Below are 19240 nucleotides of genomic sequence, written 5' to 3'. Positions count from 1 at the left end.
CTATATCTATATCTATATCTATATCTATATCTATATCTATATCTATATCTATATCTATATCTATATCTATATCTATATCTATATCTATATCTATATCTATATCTATATCTATATCTATATCTATATCTATATCTATATCTATATCTATATCTATATCTATATCTATATCTATATCTATATCTATATCTATATCTATATCTATATCTATATCTATATCTATATCTATATCTATATCTATATCTATATCTATATCTATATCTATATCTATATCTATATCTATATCTATATCTATATCTATATCTATATCTATATCTATATCTATATCTATATCTATATCTATATCTATATCTATATCTATATCTATATCTATATCTATATCTATATCTATATCTATATCTATATCTATATCTATATCTATATCTATATCTATATCTATATCTATATCTATATCTATATCTATATCTATATCTATATCTATATCTATATCTATATCTATATCTATATCTATATCTATATCTATATCTATATCTATATCTATATCTATATCTATATCTATATCTATATCTATATCTATATCTATATCTATATCTATATCTATATCTATATCTATATCTATATCTATATCTATATCTATATCTATATCTATATCTATATCTATATCTATATCTATATCTATATCTATATCTATATCTATATCTATATCTATATCTATATCTATATCTATATCTATATCTATATCTATATCTATATCTATATCTATATCTATATCTATATCTATATCTATATCTATATCTATATCTATATCTATATCTATATCTATATCTATATCTATATCTATATCTATATCTATATCTATATCTATATCTATATCTATATCTATATCTATATCTATATCTATATCTATATCTATATCTATATCTATATCTATATCTATATCTATATCTATATCTATATCTATATCTATATCTATATCTATATCTATATCTATATCTATATCTATATCTATATCTATATCTATATCTATATCTATATCTATATCTATATCTATATCTATATCTATATCTATATCTATATCTATATCTATATCTATATCTATATCTATATCTATATCTATATCTATATCTATATCTATATCTATATCTATATCTATATCTATATCTATATCTATATCTATATCTATATCTATATCTATATCTATATCTATATCTATATCTATATCTATATCTATATCTATATCTATATCTATATCTATATCTATATCTATATCTATATCTATATCTATATCTATATCTATATCTATATCTATATCTATATCTATATCTATATCTATATCTATATCTATATCTATATCTATATCTATATCTATATCTATATCTATATCTATATCTATATCTATATCTATATCTATATCTATATCTATATCTATATCTATATCTATATCTATATCTATATCTATATCTATATCTATATCTATATCTATATCTATATCTATATCTATATCTATATCTATATCTATATCTATATCTATATCTATATCTATATCTATATCTATATCTATATCTATATCTATATCTATATCTATATCTATATCTATATCTATATCTATATCTATATCTATATCTATATCTATATCTATATCTATATCTATATCTATATCTATATCTATATCTATATCTATATCTATATCTATATCTATATCTATATCTATATCTATATCTATATCTATATCTATATCTATATCTATATCTATATCTATATCTATATCTATATCTATATCTATATCTATATCTATATCTATATCTATATCTATATCTATATCTATATCTATATCTATATCTATATCTATATCTATATCTATATCTATATCTATATCTATATCTATATCTATATCTATATCTATATCTATATCTATATCTATATCTATATCTATATCTATATCTATATCTATATCTATATCTATATCTATATCTATATCTATATCTATATCTATATCTATATCTATATCTATATCTATATCTATATCTATATCTATATCTATATCTATATCTATATCTATATCTATATCTATATCTATATCTATATCTATATCTATATCTATATCTATATCTATATCTATATCTATATCTATATCTATATCTATATCTATATCTATATCTATATCTATATCTATATCTATATCTATATCTATATCTATATCTATATCTATATCTATATCTATATCTATATCTATATCTATATCTATATCTATATCTATATCTATATCTATATCTATATCTATATCTATATCTATATCTATATCTATATCTATATCTATATCTATATCTATATCTATATCTATATCTATATCTATATCTATATCTATATCTATATCTATATCTATATCTATATCTATATCTATATCTATATCTATATCTATATCTATATCTATATCTATATCTATATCTATATCTATATCTATATCTATATCTATATCTATATCTATATCTATATCTATATCTATATCTATATCTATATCTATATCTATATCTATATCTATATCTATATCTATATCTATATCTATATCTATATCTATATCTATATCTATATCTATATCTATATCTATATCTATATCTATATCTATATCTATATCTATATCTATATCTATATCTATATCTATATCTATATCTATATCTATATCTATATCTATATCTATATCTATATCTATATCTATATCTATATCTATATCTATATCTATATCTATATCTATATCTATATCTATATCTATATCTATATCTATATCTTATATCTTATATCTTATATCTTATATCTTATATCTTATATCTTATATCTTATATCTTATATCTTATATCTTATATCTTATATCTTATATCTTATATCTTATATCTTATATCTTATATCTTATATCTTATATCTTATATCTTATATCTTATATCTTATATCTTATATCTTATATCTTATATCTTATATCTTATATCTTATATCTTATATCTTATATCTTATATCTTATATCTTATATCTTATATCTTATATCTTATATCTTATATCTTATATCTTATATCTTATATCTTATATCTTATATCTTATATCTTATATCTTATATCTTATATCTTATATCTTATATCTTATATCTTATATCTTATATCTTATATCTTATATCTTATATCTTATATCTTATATCTTATATCTTATATCTTATATCTTATATCTTATATCTTATATCTTATATCTTATATCTTATATCTTATATCTTATATCTTATATCTTATATCTTATATCTTATATCTTATATCTTATATCTTATATCTTATATCTTATATCTTATATCTTATATCTTATATCTTATATCTTATATCTTATATCTTATATCTTATATCTTATATCTTATATCTTATATCTTATATCTTATATCTTATATCTTATATCTTATATCTTATATCTTATATCTTATATCTTATATCTTATATCTTATATCTTATATCTTATATCTTATATCTTATATCTTATATCTTATATCTTATATCTTATATCTTATATCTTATATCTTATATCTTATATCTTATATCTTATATCTTATATCTTATATCTTATATCTTATATCTTATATCTTATATCTTATATCTTATATCTTATATCTTATATCTTATATCTTATATCTTATATCTTATATCTTATATCTTATATCTTATATCTTATATCTTATATCTTATATCTTATATCTTATATCTTATATCTTATATCTTATATCTTATATCTTATATCTTATATCTTATATCTTATATCTTATATCTTATATCTTATATCTTATATCTTATATCTTATATCTTATATCTTATATCTTATATCTTATATCTTATATCTTATATCTTATATCTTATATCTTATATCTTATATCTTATATCTTATATCTTATATCTTATATCTTATATCTTATATCTTATATCTTATATCTTATATCTTATATCTTATATCTTATATCTTATATCTTATATCTTATATCTTATATCTTATATCTTATATCTTATATCTTATATCTTATATCTTATATCTTATATCTTATATCTTATATCTTATATCTTATATCTTATATCTTATATCTTATATCTTATATCTTATATCTTATATCTTATATCTTATATCTTATATCTTATATCTTATATCTTATATCTTATATCTTATATCTTATATCTTATATCTTATATCTTATATCTTATATCTTATATCTTATATCTTATATCTTATATCTTATATCTTATATCTTATATCTTATATCTTATATCTTATATCTTATATCTTATATCTTATATCTTATATCTTATATCTTATATCTTATATCTTATATCTTATATCTTATATCTTATATCTTATATCTTATATCTTATATCTTATATCTTATATCTTATATCTTATATCTTATATCTTATATCTTATATCTTATATCTTATATCTTATATCTTATATCTTATATCTTATATCTTATATCTTATATCTTATATCTTATATCTTATATCTTATATCTTATATCTTATATCTTATATCTTATATCTTATATCTTATATCTTATATCTTATATCTTATATCTTATATCTTATATCTTATATCTTATATCTTATATCTTATATCTTATATCTTATATCTTATATCTTATATCTTATATCTTATATCTTATATCTTATATCTTATATCTTATATCTTATATCTTATATCTTATATCTTATATCTTATATCTTATATCTTATATCTTATATCTTATATCTTATATCTTATATCTTATATCTTATATCTTATATCTTATATCTTATATCTTATATCTTATATCTTATATCTTATATCTTATATCTTATATCTTATATCTTATATCTTATATCTTATATCTTATATCTTATATCTTATATCTTATATCTTATATCTTATATCTTATATCTTATATCTTATATCTTATATCTTATATCTTATATCTTATATCTTATATCTTATATCTTATATCTTATATCTTATATCTTATATCTTATATCTTATATCTTATATCTTATATCTTATATCTTATATCTTATATCTTATATCTTATATCTTATATCTTATATCTTATATCTTATATCTTATATCTTATATCTTATATCTTATATCTTATATCTTATATCTTATATCTTATATCTTATATCTTATATCTTATATCTTATATCTTATATCTTATATCTTATATCTTATATCTTATATCTTATATCTTATATCTTATATCTTATATCTTATATCTTATATCTTATATCTTATATCTTATATCTTATATCTTATATCTTATATCTTATATCTTATATCTTATATCTTATATCTTATATCTTATATCTTATATCTTATATCTTATATCTTATATCTTATATCTTATATCTTATATCTTATATCTTATATCTTATATCTTATATCTTATATCTTATATCTTATATCTTATATCTTATATCTTATATCTTATATCTTATATCTTATATCTTATATCTTATATCTTATATCTTATATCTTATATCTTATATCTTATATCTTATATCTTATATCTTATATCTTATATCTTATATCTTATATCTTATATCTTATATCTTATATCTTATATCTTATATCTTATATCTTATATCTTATATCTTATATCTTATATCTTATATCTTATATCTTATATCTTATATCTTATATCTTATATCTTATATCTTATATCTTATATCTTATATCTTATATCTTATATCTTATATCTTATATCTTATATCTTATATCTTATATCTTATATCTTATATCTTATATCTTATATCTTATATCTTATATCTTATATCTTATATCTTATATCTTATATCTTATATCTTATATCTTATATCTTATATCTTATATCTTATATCTTATATCTTATATCTTATATCTTATATCTTATATCTTATATCTTATATCTTATATCTTATATCTTATATCTTATATCTTATATCTTATATCTTATATCTTATATCTTATATCTTATATCTTATATCTTATATCTTATATCTTATATCTTATATCTTATATCTTATATCTTATATCTTATATCTTATATCTTATATCTTATATCTTATATCTTATATCTTATATCTTATATCTTATATCTTATATCTTATATCTTATATCTTATATCTTATATCTTATATCTTATATCTTATATCTTATATCTTATATCTTATATCTTATATCTTATATCTTATATCTTATATCTTATATCTTATATCTTATATCTTATATCTTATATCTTATATCTTATATCTTATATCTTATATCTTATATCTTATATCTTATATCTTATATCTTATATCTTATATCTTATATCTTATATCTTATATCTTATATCTTATATCTTATATCTTATATCTTATATCTTATATCTTATATCTTATATCTTATATCTTATATCTTATATCTTATATCTTATATCTTATATCTTATATCTTATATCTTATATCTTATATCTTATATCTTATATCTTATATCTTATATCTTATATCTTATATCTTATATCTTATATCTTATATCTTATATCTTATATCTTATATCTTATATCTTATATCTTATATCTTATATCTTATATCTTATATCTTATATCTTATATCTTATATCTTATATCTTATATCTTATATCTTATATCTTATATCTTATATCTTATATCTTATATCTTATATCTTATATCTTATATCTTATATCTTATATCTTATATCTTATATCTTATATCTTATATCTTATATCTTATATCTTATATCTTATATCTTATATCTTATATCTTATATCTTATATCTTATATCTTATATCTTATATCTTATATCTTATATCTTATATCTTATATCTTATATCTTATATCTTATATCTTATATCTTATATCTTATATCTTATATCTTATATCTTATATCTTATATCTTATATCTTATATCTTATATCTTATATCTTATATCTTATATCTTATATCTTATATCTTATATCTTATATCTTATATCTTATATCTTATATCTTATATCTTATATCTTATATCTTATATCTTATATCTTATATCTTATATCTTATATCTTATATCTTATATCTTATATCTTATATCTTATATCTTATATCTTATATCTTATATCTTATATCTTATATCTTATATCTTATATCTTATATCTTATATCTTATATCTTATATCTTATATCTTATATCTTATATCTTATATCTTATATCTTATATCTTATATCTTATATCTTATATCTTATATCTTATATCTTATATCTTATATCTTATATCTTATATCTTATATCTTATATCTTATATCTTATATCTTATATCTTATATCTTATATCTTATATCTTATATCTTATATCTTATATCTTATATCTTATATCTTATATCTTATATCTTATATCTTATATCTTATATCTTATATCTTATATCTTATATCTTATATCTTATATCTTATATCTTATATCTTATATCTTATATCTTATATCTTATATCTTATATCTTATATCTTATATCTTATATCTTATATCTTATATCTTATATCTTATATCTTATATCTTATATCTTATATCTTATATCTTATATCTTATATCTTATATCTTATATCTTATATCTTATATCTTATATCTTATATCTTATATCTTATATCTTATATCTTATATCTTATATCTTATATCTTATATCTTATATCTTATATCTTATATCTTATATCTTATATCTTATATCTTATATCTTATATCTTATATCTTATATCTTATATCTTATATCTTATATCTTATATCTTATATCTTATATCTTATATCTTATATCTTATATCTTATATCTTATATCTTATATCTTATATCTTATATCTTATATCTTATATCTTATATCTTATATCTTATATCTTATATCTTATATCTTATATCTTATATCTTATATCTTATATCTTATATCTTATATCTTATATCTTATATCTTATATCTTATATCTTATATCTTATATCTTATATCTTATATCTTATATCTTATATCTTATATCTTATATCTTATATCTTATATCTTATATCTTATATCTTATATCTTATATCTTATATCTTATATCTTATATCTTATATCTTATATCTTATATCTTATATCTTATATCTTATATCTTATATCTTATATCTTATATCTTATATCTTATATCTTATATCTTATATCTTATATCTTATATCTTATATCTTATATCTTATATCTTATATCTTATATCTTATATCTTATATCTTATATCTTATATCTTATATCTTATATCTTATATCTTATATCTTATATCTTATATCTTATATCTTATATCTTATATCTTATATCTTATATCTTATATCTTATATCTTATATCTTATATCTTATATCTTATATCTTATATCTTATATCTTATATCTTATATCTTATATCTTATATCTTATATCTTATATCTTATATCTTATATCTTATATCTTATATCTTATATCTTATATCTTATATCTTATATCTTATATCTTATATCTTATATCTTATATCTTATATCTTATATCTTATATCTTATATCTTATATCTTATATCTTATATCTTATATCTTATATCTTATATCTTATATCTTATATCTTATATCTTATATCTTATATCTTATATCTTATATCTTATATCTTATATCTTATATCTTATATCTTATATCTTATATCTTATATCTTATATCTTATATCTTATATCTTATATCTTATATCTTATATCTTATATCTTATATCTTATATCTTATATCTTATATCTTATATCTTATATCTTATATCTTATATCTTATATCTTATATCTTATATCTTATATCTTATATCTTATATCTTATATCTTATATCTTATATCTTATATCTTATATCTTATATCTTATATCTTATATCTTATATCTTATATCTTATATCTTATATCTTATATCTTATATCTTATATCTTATATCTTATATCTTATATCTTATATCTTATATCTTATATCTTATATCTTATATCTTATATCTTATATCTTATATCTTATATCTTATATCTTATATCTTATATCTTATATCTTATATCTTATATCTTATATCTTATATCTTATATCTTATATCTTATATCTTATATCTTATATCTTATATCTTATATCTTATATCTTATATCTTATATCTTATATCTTATATCTTATATCTTATATCTTATATCTTATATCTTATATCTTATATCTTATATCTTATATCTTATATCTTATATCTTATATCTTATATCTTATATCTTATATCTTATATCTTATATCTTATATCTTATATCTTATATCTTATATCTTATATCTTATATCTTATATCTTATATCTTATATCTTATATCTTATATCTTATATCTTATATCTTATATCTTATATCTTATATCTTATATCTTATATCTTATATCTTATATCTTATATCTTATATCTTATATCTTATATCTTATATCTTATATCTTATATCTTATATCTTATATCTTATATCTTATATCTTATATCTTATATCTTATATCTTATATCTTATATCTTATATCTTATATCTTATATCTTATATCTTATATCTTATATCTTATATCTTATATCTTATATCTTATATCTTATATCTTATATCTTATATCTTATATCTTATATCTTATATCTTATATCTTATATCTTATATCTTATATCTTATATCTTATATCTTATATCTTATATCTTATATCTTATATCTTATATCTTATATCTTATATCTTATATCTTATATCTTATATCTTATATCTTATATCTTATATCTTATATCTTATATCTTATATCTTATATCTTATATCTTATATCTTATATCTTATATCTTATATCTTATATCTTATATCTTATATCTTATATCTTATATCTTATATCTTATATCTTATATCTTATATCTTATATCTTATATCTTATATCTTATATCTTATATCTTATATCTTATATCTTATATCTTATATCTTATATCTTATATCTTATATCTTATATCTTATATCTTATATCTTATATCTTATATCTTATATCTTATATCTTATATCTTATATCTTATATCTTATATCTTATATCTTATATCTTATATCTTATATCTTATATCTTATATCTTATATCTTATATCTTATATCTTATATCTTATATCTTATATCTTATATCTTATATCTTATATCTTATATCTTATATCTTATATCTTATATCTTATATCTTATATCTTATATCTTATATCTTATATCTTATATCTTATATCTTATATCTTATATCTTATATCTTATATCTTATATCTTATATCTTATATCTTATATCTTATATCTTATATCTTATATCTTATATCTTATATCTTATATCTTATATCTTATATCTTATATCTTATATCTTATATCTTATATCTTATATCTTATATCTTATATCTTATATCTTATATCTTATATCTTATATCTTATATCTTATATCTTATATCTTATATCTTATATCTTATATCTTATATCTTATATCTTATATCTTATATCTTATATCTTATATCTTATATCTTATATCTTATATCTTATATCTTATATCTTATATCTTATATCTTATATCTTATATCTTATATCTTATATCTTATATCTTATATCTTATATCTTATATCTTATATCTTATATCTTATATCTTATATCTTATATCTTATATCTTATATCTTATATCTTATATCTTATATCTTATATCTTATATCTTATATCTTATATCTTATATCTTATATCTTATATCTTATATCTTATATCTTATATCTTATATCTTATATCTTATATCTTATATCTTATATCTTATATCTTATATCTTATATCTTATATCTTATATCTTATATCTTATATCTTATATCTTATATCTTATATCTTATATCTTATATCTTATATCTTATATCTTATATCTTATATTTATATCTTATATCTTATATCTTATATCTTATATCTTATATCTTATATCTTATATCTTATATCTTATATCTTATATCTTATATCTTATATCTTATATCTTATATCTTATATCTTATATCTTATATCTTATATCTTATATCTTATATCTTATATCTTATATCTTATATCTTATATCTTATATCTTATATCTTATATCTTATATCTTATATCTTATATCTTATATCTTATATCTTATATCTTATATCTTATATCTTATATCTTATATCTTATATCTTATATCTTATATCTTATATCTTATATCTTATATCTTATATCTTATATCTTATATCTTATATCTTATATCTTATATCTTATATCTTATATCTTATATCTTATATCTTATATCTTATATCTTATATCTTATATCTTATATCTTATATCTTATATCTTATATCTTATATCTTATATCTTATATCTTATATCTTATATCTTATATCTTATATCTTATATCTTATATCTTATATCTTATATCTTATATCTTATATCTTATATCTTATATCTTATATCTTATATCTTATATCTTATATCTTATATCTTATATCTTATATCTTATATCTTATATCTTATATCTTATATCTTATATCTTATATCTTATATCTTATATCTTATATCTTATATCTTATATCTTATATCTTATATCTTATATCTTATATCTTATATCTTATATCTTATATCTTATATCTTATATCTTATATCTTATATCTTATATCTTATATCTTATATCTTATATCTTATATCTTATATCTTATATCTTATATCTTATATCTTATATCTTATATCTTATATCTTATATCTTATATCTTATATCTTATATCTTATATCTTATATCTTATATCTTATATCTTATATCTTATATCTTATATCTTATATCTTATATCTTATATCTTATATCTTATATCTTATATCTTATATCTTATATCTTATATCTTATATCTTATATCTTATATCTTATATCTTATATCTTATATCTTATATCTTATATCTTATATCTTATATCTTATATCTTATATCTTATATCTTATATCTTATATCTTATATCTTATATCTTATATCTTATATCTTATATCTTATATCTTATATCTTATATCTTATATCTTATATCTTATATCTTATATCTTATATCTTATATCTTATATCTTATATCTTATATCTTATATCTTATATCTTATATCTTATATCTTATATCTTATATCTTATATCTTATATCTTATATCTTATATCTTATATCTTATATCTTATATCTTATATCTTATATCTTATATCTTATATCTTATATCTTATATCTTATATCTTATATCTTATATCTTATATCTTATATCTTATATCTTATATCTTATATCTTATATCTTATATCTTATATCTTATATCTTATATCTTATATCTTATATCTTATATCTTATATCTTATATCTTATATCTTATATCTTATATCTTATATCTTATATCTTATATCTTATATCTTATATCTTATATCTTATATCTTATATCTTATATCTTATATCTTATATCTTATATCTTATATCTTATATCTTATATCTTATATCTTATATCTTATATCTTATATCTTATATCTTATATCTTATATCTTATATCTTATATCTTATATCTTATATCTTATATCTTATATCTTATATCTTATATCTTATATCTTATATCTTATATCTTATATCTTATATCTTATATCTTATATCTTATATCTTATATCTTATATCTTATATCTTATATCTTATATCTTATATCTTATATCTTATATCTTATATCTTATATCTTATATCTTATATCTTATATCTTATATCTTATATCTTATATCTTATATCTTATATCTTATATCTTATATCTTATATCTTATATCTTATATCTTATATCTTATATCTTATATCTTATATCTTATATCTTATATCTTATATCTTATATCTTATATCTTATATCTTATATCTTATATCTTATATCTTATATCTTATATCTTATATCTTATATCTTATATCTTATATCTTATATCTTATATCTTATATCTTATATCTTATATCTTATATCTTATATCTTATATCTTATATCTTATATCTTATATCTTATATCTTATATCTTATATCTTATATCTTATATCTTATATCTTATATCTTATATCTTATATCTTATATCTTATATCTTATATCTTATATCTTATATCTTATATCTTATATCTTATATCTTATATCTTATATCTTATATCTTATATCTTATATCTTATATCTTATATCTTATATCTTATATCTTATATCTTATATCTTATATCTTATATCTTATATCTTATATCTTATATCTTATATCTTATATCTTATATCTTATATCTTATATCTTATATCTTATATCTTATATCTTATATCTTATATCTTATATCTTATATCTTATATCTTATATCTTATATCTTATATCTTATATCTTATATCTTATATCTTATATCTTATATCTTATATCTTATATCTTATATCTTATATCTTATATCTTATATCTTATATCTTATATCTTATATCTTATATCTTATATCTTATATCTTATATCTTATATCTTATATCTTATATCTTATATCTTATATCTTATATCTTATATCTTATATCTTATATCTTATATCTTATATCTTATATCTTATATCTTATATCTTATATCTTATATCTTATATCTTATATCTTATATCTTATATCTTATATCTTATATCTTATATCTTATATCTTATATCTTATATCTTATATCTTATATCTTATATCTTATATCTTATATCTTATATCTTATATCTTATATCTTATATCTTATATCTTATATCTTATATCTTATATCTTATATCTTATATCTTATATCTTATATCTTATATCTTATATCTTATATCTTATATCTTATATCTTATATCTTATATCTTATATCTTATATCTTATATCTTATATCTTATATCTTATATCTTATATCTTATATCTTATATCTTATATCTTATATCTTATATCTTATATCTTATATCTTATATCTTATATCTTATATCTTATATCTTATATCTTATATCTTATATCTTATATCTTATATCTTATATCTTATATCTTATATCTTATATCTTATATCTTATATCTTATATCTTATATCTTATATCTTATATCTTATATCTTATATCTTATATCTTATATCTTATATCTTATATCTTATATCTTATATCTTATATCTTATATCTTATATCTTATATCTTATATCTTATATCTTATATCTTATATCTTATATCTTATATCTTATATCTTATATCTTATATCTTATATCTTATATCTTATATCTTATATCTTATATCTTATATCTTATATCTTATATCTTATATCTTATATCTTATATCTTATATCTTATATCTTATATCTTATATCTTATATCTTATATCTTATATCTTATATCTTATATCTTATATCTTATATCTTATATCTTATATCTTATATCTTATATCTTATATCTTATATCTTATATCTTATATCTTATATCTTATATCTTATATCTTATATCTTATATCTTATATCTTATATCTTATATCTTATATCTTATATCTTATATCTTATATCTTATATCTTATATCTTATATCTTATATCTTATATCTTATATCTTATATCTTATATCTTATATCTTATATCTTATATCTTATATCTTATATCTTATATCTTATATCTTATATCTTATATCTTATATCTTATATCTTATATCTTATATCTTATATCTTATATCTTATATCTTATATCTTATATCTTATATCTTATATCTTATATCTTATATCTTATATCTTATATCTTATATCTTATATCTTATATCTTATATCTTATATCTTATATCTTATATCTTATATCTTATATCTTATATCTTATATCTTATATCTTATATCTTATATCTTATATCTTATATCTTATATCTTATATCTTATATCTTATATCTTATATCTTATATCTTATATCCTCACCGGTGGGTGCCTGGCCTCCTGGGCAGAATGGTCCACTCATCAAATACAAAAATCAGCAAATGAAGGCAGCACTCCAAATCCTCATGCAGGTAAGGCTACGTTCACATTAGCGTTGCACAACGCACGCAAAAACGCTGCGTTTTGCGATGCGTGCGTCGTTTTTTGACGAAAATCGGACGCACGAAAAATGCAACTTGTTGCATTTTCTTGCGTCCGACGCTAGCGTCGAAAACGCCGCACGTGTCGGAAAACGCAACAAAAAAAACGCACGCGTCCCCCATGTTAAACATAGGGGCGCGTCGCCGACGCAACAGCGACGCACATTAGCGGAACGCTAATGTGAACGTAGCCTAAGAATGTGACTTTTATTGAACCCACATCTCTGTGCGACGTTTCGGCTCTCACTGAGCCTTTTTCAAGCAGTGAGTGTCATTAACAATGGTGCTTTTATAGGCATAATCTACATACATTTGCATATTTCATTGGTCATTAAGCATAAATACATGTATACATACATAGATCAACAATTGTGTAAAAAAATCTCATATGTGCAATCCATATCTCATAAAGTGCATAGTGCCAAAGTGCTAATAAGTTCCAACATCTTCACTATTATTTTGATCATTTCATACATATTTCTTTTCAATAGACATCTCTCTCATAGTATATCTTATGTTTGTTTATATTCCTTACCCCACCATACATCGGTCAAAACCACATGGAGGACGCTACATCTACCGCTTTCTCTTGGCGCATGCGCACTCGCCGCTCGTCAGCGCCGGGACGCCATCTTGAATGTGGCAAGATGCGTCTCTCAACGCCAGTCGCCCAGCCACTATCAGTTTTTTAATCCCTATGCTGCGGTACATCTATTTCAGTTGTGAGATATATTCTATTGATAGTCTCTGATTGTTACAATGTGGTTTTGCACTCTGACATACTGGATGACACCCTATTCAGGCTACATCCATTTGTCAATGTCCCTCCCATTTGACACACAGCCCTTCAAGGCCATATTGTCACCCTATGGGGGTCCATATAAGTGATTCATTTATAAACTATATTTTGTTTTTTAATGGTGAGTACTGGTTATACGGCATTCCTTTTCACTCTGACACAACGGATGACACCTTCTTCAGGCCCCTCCGCTTGTCCATGTCCCTCCTATTTGACACACAGCCCTTAGCGGCCATATTGTCGTCCTAGGGGGGTCCACATAAGTGATTTTTTTGTTGCCACCCATCCTATTCCCAAAATAAACTTCCATGTACCACAGTTTAATATTACGCATGCTTTATTTATACTACTGAGACAATGTGATCGGCCGACAACCATGACTAATTATGAACAGAGATGAGACAAAAAAATTGTTACAACTAATCCATGAAGATATGAGATAAAGGTATTATATTTTTGTTTATTATTCTTTCTTCCTCCATGTGGTTATGTTCCACCTGTTGGCAGGCCAAGGACTACTTGCAAGTTGCTAGGTGTGAAGATATCGCTAAGATAATATAAAATAATGTTAAAATTGGAGCTCCATATCAAATTCATATAATTCATCTGTATACAATACTCCAACACTAGGGATCCCCATATATCCGATTCTTAGGGGTATACTTATAGGGCTAGTACATATTAGGGTGGATTTTAAATTCTACATTCAGCCCCTTTGGCTTCAGGGTGTCAAGCATATATATCCATTTTAATTCTTGTTTTTTTAAAAGGCTCACTCTATCTCCCCCTCTCCTTTGTATGGGGACCTTATCTATAATCCTAAATTTGAGATCTTTCTCGGTATGTCCCAACTCTGTGAAGTGTTTTGAGACTGGGAGGTCTACTCGTTTTTTCCTAATTGAGTGTCTATGGTTATTGATGCATACCTTCAATTCACAAGTCGTTTCCCCTATGTACCATAGTTTACACGGACACTCCAACAGATAAATCACATAATCTGAGTTACATGTTAGGAATTGTTTGATAGTATATTCTTTGTTTGTACCTGGGTGTTTGAATGTAGATCCCTTTAGCATGTATTTACAATTGACACACGATAAACACGGGAAGCAGCCCTTTTGTCTCCCCCCAGTTAGAGTGGTCTGGCTTTTGGTTTTCAGGGGCCCAATATCCGATTTTACCACATAGTCCTTAATGTTTTTACTCCTACGGTACGAGAACAATGGGGGCTCTTTAAATTCTTTTATTTCTGGTAAACAGCTTGTTAACATACCCCAGTGTTTTTTAATTATCCCCGCTATGTTTCCACTTTCCTCCGTATATGTCATTACACATGGTATTCTAGTCAGTGGTCTCTTTCTATATTGTCTGTCTTTTTCCAGCAGCTCTTTCCGATCTTTGTTTGAGGCAGCTTCTTTAGCAATATTGATCACTCCTTGTGGATACCCCCTCTTCAAGAATTTTTTTGCTAACGTATCCATAACACCATCTATTTCCCCTTCCTCTTTCACAATTCTACGTACCCTTAGAAGTTGGCTAAGAGGGATTGACCTCACCATGTTACGGGGGTGTTGACTATCATAGACAAGGAGATTATTTCTATCAGTTTCTTTCACAAATAAAGTAGTTGTCAGTTCTCCATTGCTCAATTTGACCGACACATCCAGAAATTGTATATTTGTTCTGGAAGAGATTACTGTGAACTTAATGGTCTCATCTATTCCATTCAGATATTGATGGAAATCTTCCAATTCTTTTTCCGTGCCCTTCCATAGGAGGAAGACATCGTCTATGTATCTCCACCACACCAGCACATGCCGGAAGTGGTGGGACACATAGACGAGGTCCTCCTCCAGGACACTCATGACCAGATTTGCGTATGGGGGCTAATGCAAGCTGCAAGCTGTATCATGTGGATATAAAAGAACACAGCAGCACGTGTACATGAATCTAGGCCAGCTTGCATGTGTTCACATTGGGAGTGCTGGTTGGTTTTTTTTTCTCTGTTTAGTATATGGATGTGGCTGCATTCAGACTGATCTTGCACTCTTCCCATTGACCTTGCAGGTGGCGGTAATCAACTCTACCTGCCCATAAATTGTAGGTTTAGCCCAGAGTGACATGTTTGTCCAAAGTTGTAGGCTGGTGGCCCAAGAGTGGCATGTACAGTAGAGTAGGACCCATCAGAGGGAGATCACCTTGCCATGGTTGATGGGCACACATGAATTGGCCAATTTATGCGCTAAGAATCTTCATTTTATCTATAACTGTAAGTTTTATGAAAAAATAATTTTGAGAAGTATGATTCATATCGAACATTTGTCTGTGTTTTCACATGGCCTAGATTCATGTACATGTGCTGCCGTGTTCATATATACCGGTATATATATGTATATGTATATATATATATATATATATATATATATATATATATATATATATATATATATATATATATATATATATATATATGTATGTGTGTGTATAGTATGTATATGTATATATCTATATCAATTCAAATTAAAAACTTCTGGTTTGTAAATTTGTTATACAGAAATCTGTGTATTTTCTCCTTTTTATCCAGGTTCAATTTCCATCCTCGGGTCGGAAGATGCAACTACTTGTCACATTGTTGTTCTTAGACACACAGGTATGGAAGAAGCATCCAGGAGTTCTGCTATTGTCCGGTGATGGCCCAAATATTGGAGACTGAAGGGGTTAATCACTTTATGAACAGCGGGGGATCCTCACTGATTGTGAAGAGGCCATAGTGTTGATTTGTGGTGGAAAGGTACCATGCAGATAAATCAGCCTGACCCCCACTGACTGTACAAGTCAAGGCTTTTTCCACATCTGCATTTTGGCTTCTGTTTACAATGGAAACCGCAGAATTCTGCCGGATCTGTCACATGGAATACCATGGGCGCTTCACTTGCCCCATTTGCTATAGCTGGCTTCTGATGAGGCATCCTTAATTTATTGTTCCATGATTTATGAAGGAATATGTGGCTGATGTGGACAGGAGCCAATTACAGAATTCCCAGCGCCAACTTACCCAAAGTAATGTCTTTATATGAGAACCCGTGCCTCCAATGTAAGGCAAGCCATGATTTGTACAGGTCAGATGTTCTCATTCTGGTGTCGCAGATCCTGTTGTAAACTTCCTAAAGGGTTAGTAAAAAAAAAAAAAAAATATATATATATATATATATATATATATATATATATATATATATATATATATATATATATATATATATATATATATATATATTATACTGATCGCTATAAAAAATTTTTAAAAAATAAAACAAAAGGAATAAAATGTATAGTCTTTTTTTTGTTTTGCTTTATTTTTAAGGATTCTTGTATGTTTTTTTTTTTGTTTTTTTTGTAATGTAAAAGAAACAG

At 20.2% G+C, this 19240-nt stretch overlaps 1 protein-coding gene across 2 annotated transcripts in view; it reads left to right on the top strand.

The window, feature by feature from the left end:
• NTAN1 (N-terminal asparagine amidase) overlaps nucleotides 1-19240 on the top strand; it is a 49675-nt gene that overhangs the window by 11726 nt on the left and 18709 nt on the right. For both annotated transcript variants that reach the window (XM_069734112.1, XM_069734113.1), the window contains exon 3: nucleotides 18414-18479. In XM_069734112.1, coding sequence (XP_069590213.1) covers nucleotides 18414-18479 — 66 coding nt within the window. The remainder of the gene's footprint in view (nucleotides 1-18413; nucleotides 18480-19240) is intronic.

The sequence above is a fragment of the Ranitomeya imitator genome, chromosome 7 (genome assembly GCF_032444005.1).
Source record: "Ranitomeya imitator isolate aRanImi1 chromosome 7, aRanImi1.pri, whole genome shotgun sequence".
NCBI classification, from domain to species: domain Eukaryota; kingdom Metazoa; phylum Chordata; class Amphibia; order Anura; family Dendrobatidae; genus Ranitomeya; species Ranitomeya imitator.
This window is presented reverse-complemented; position numbering and strand designations above follow the sequence as displayed.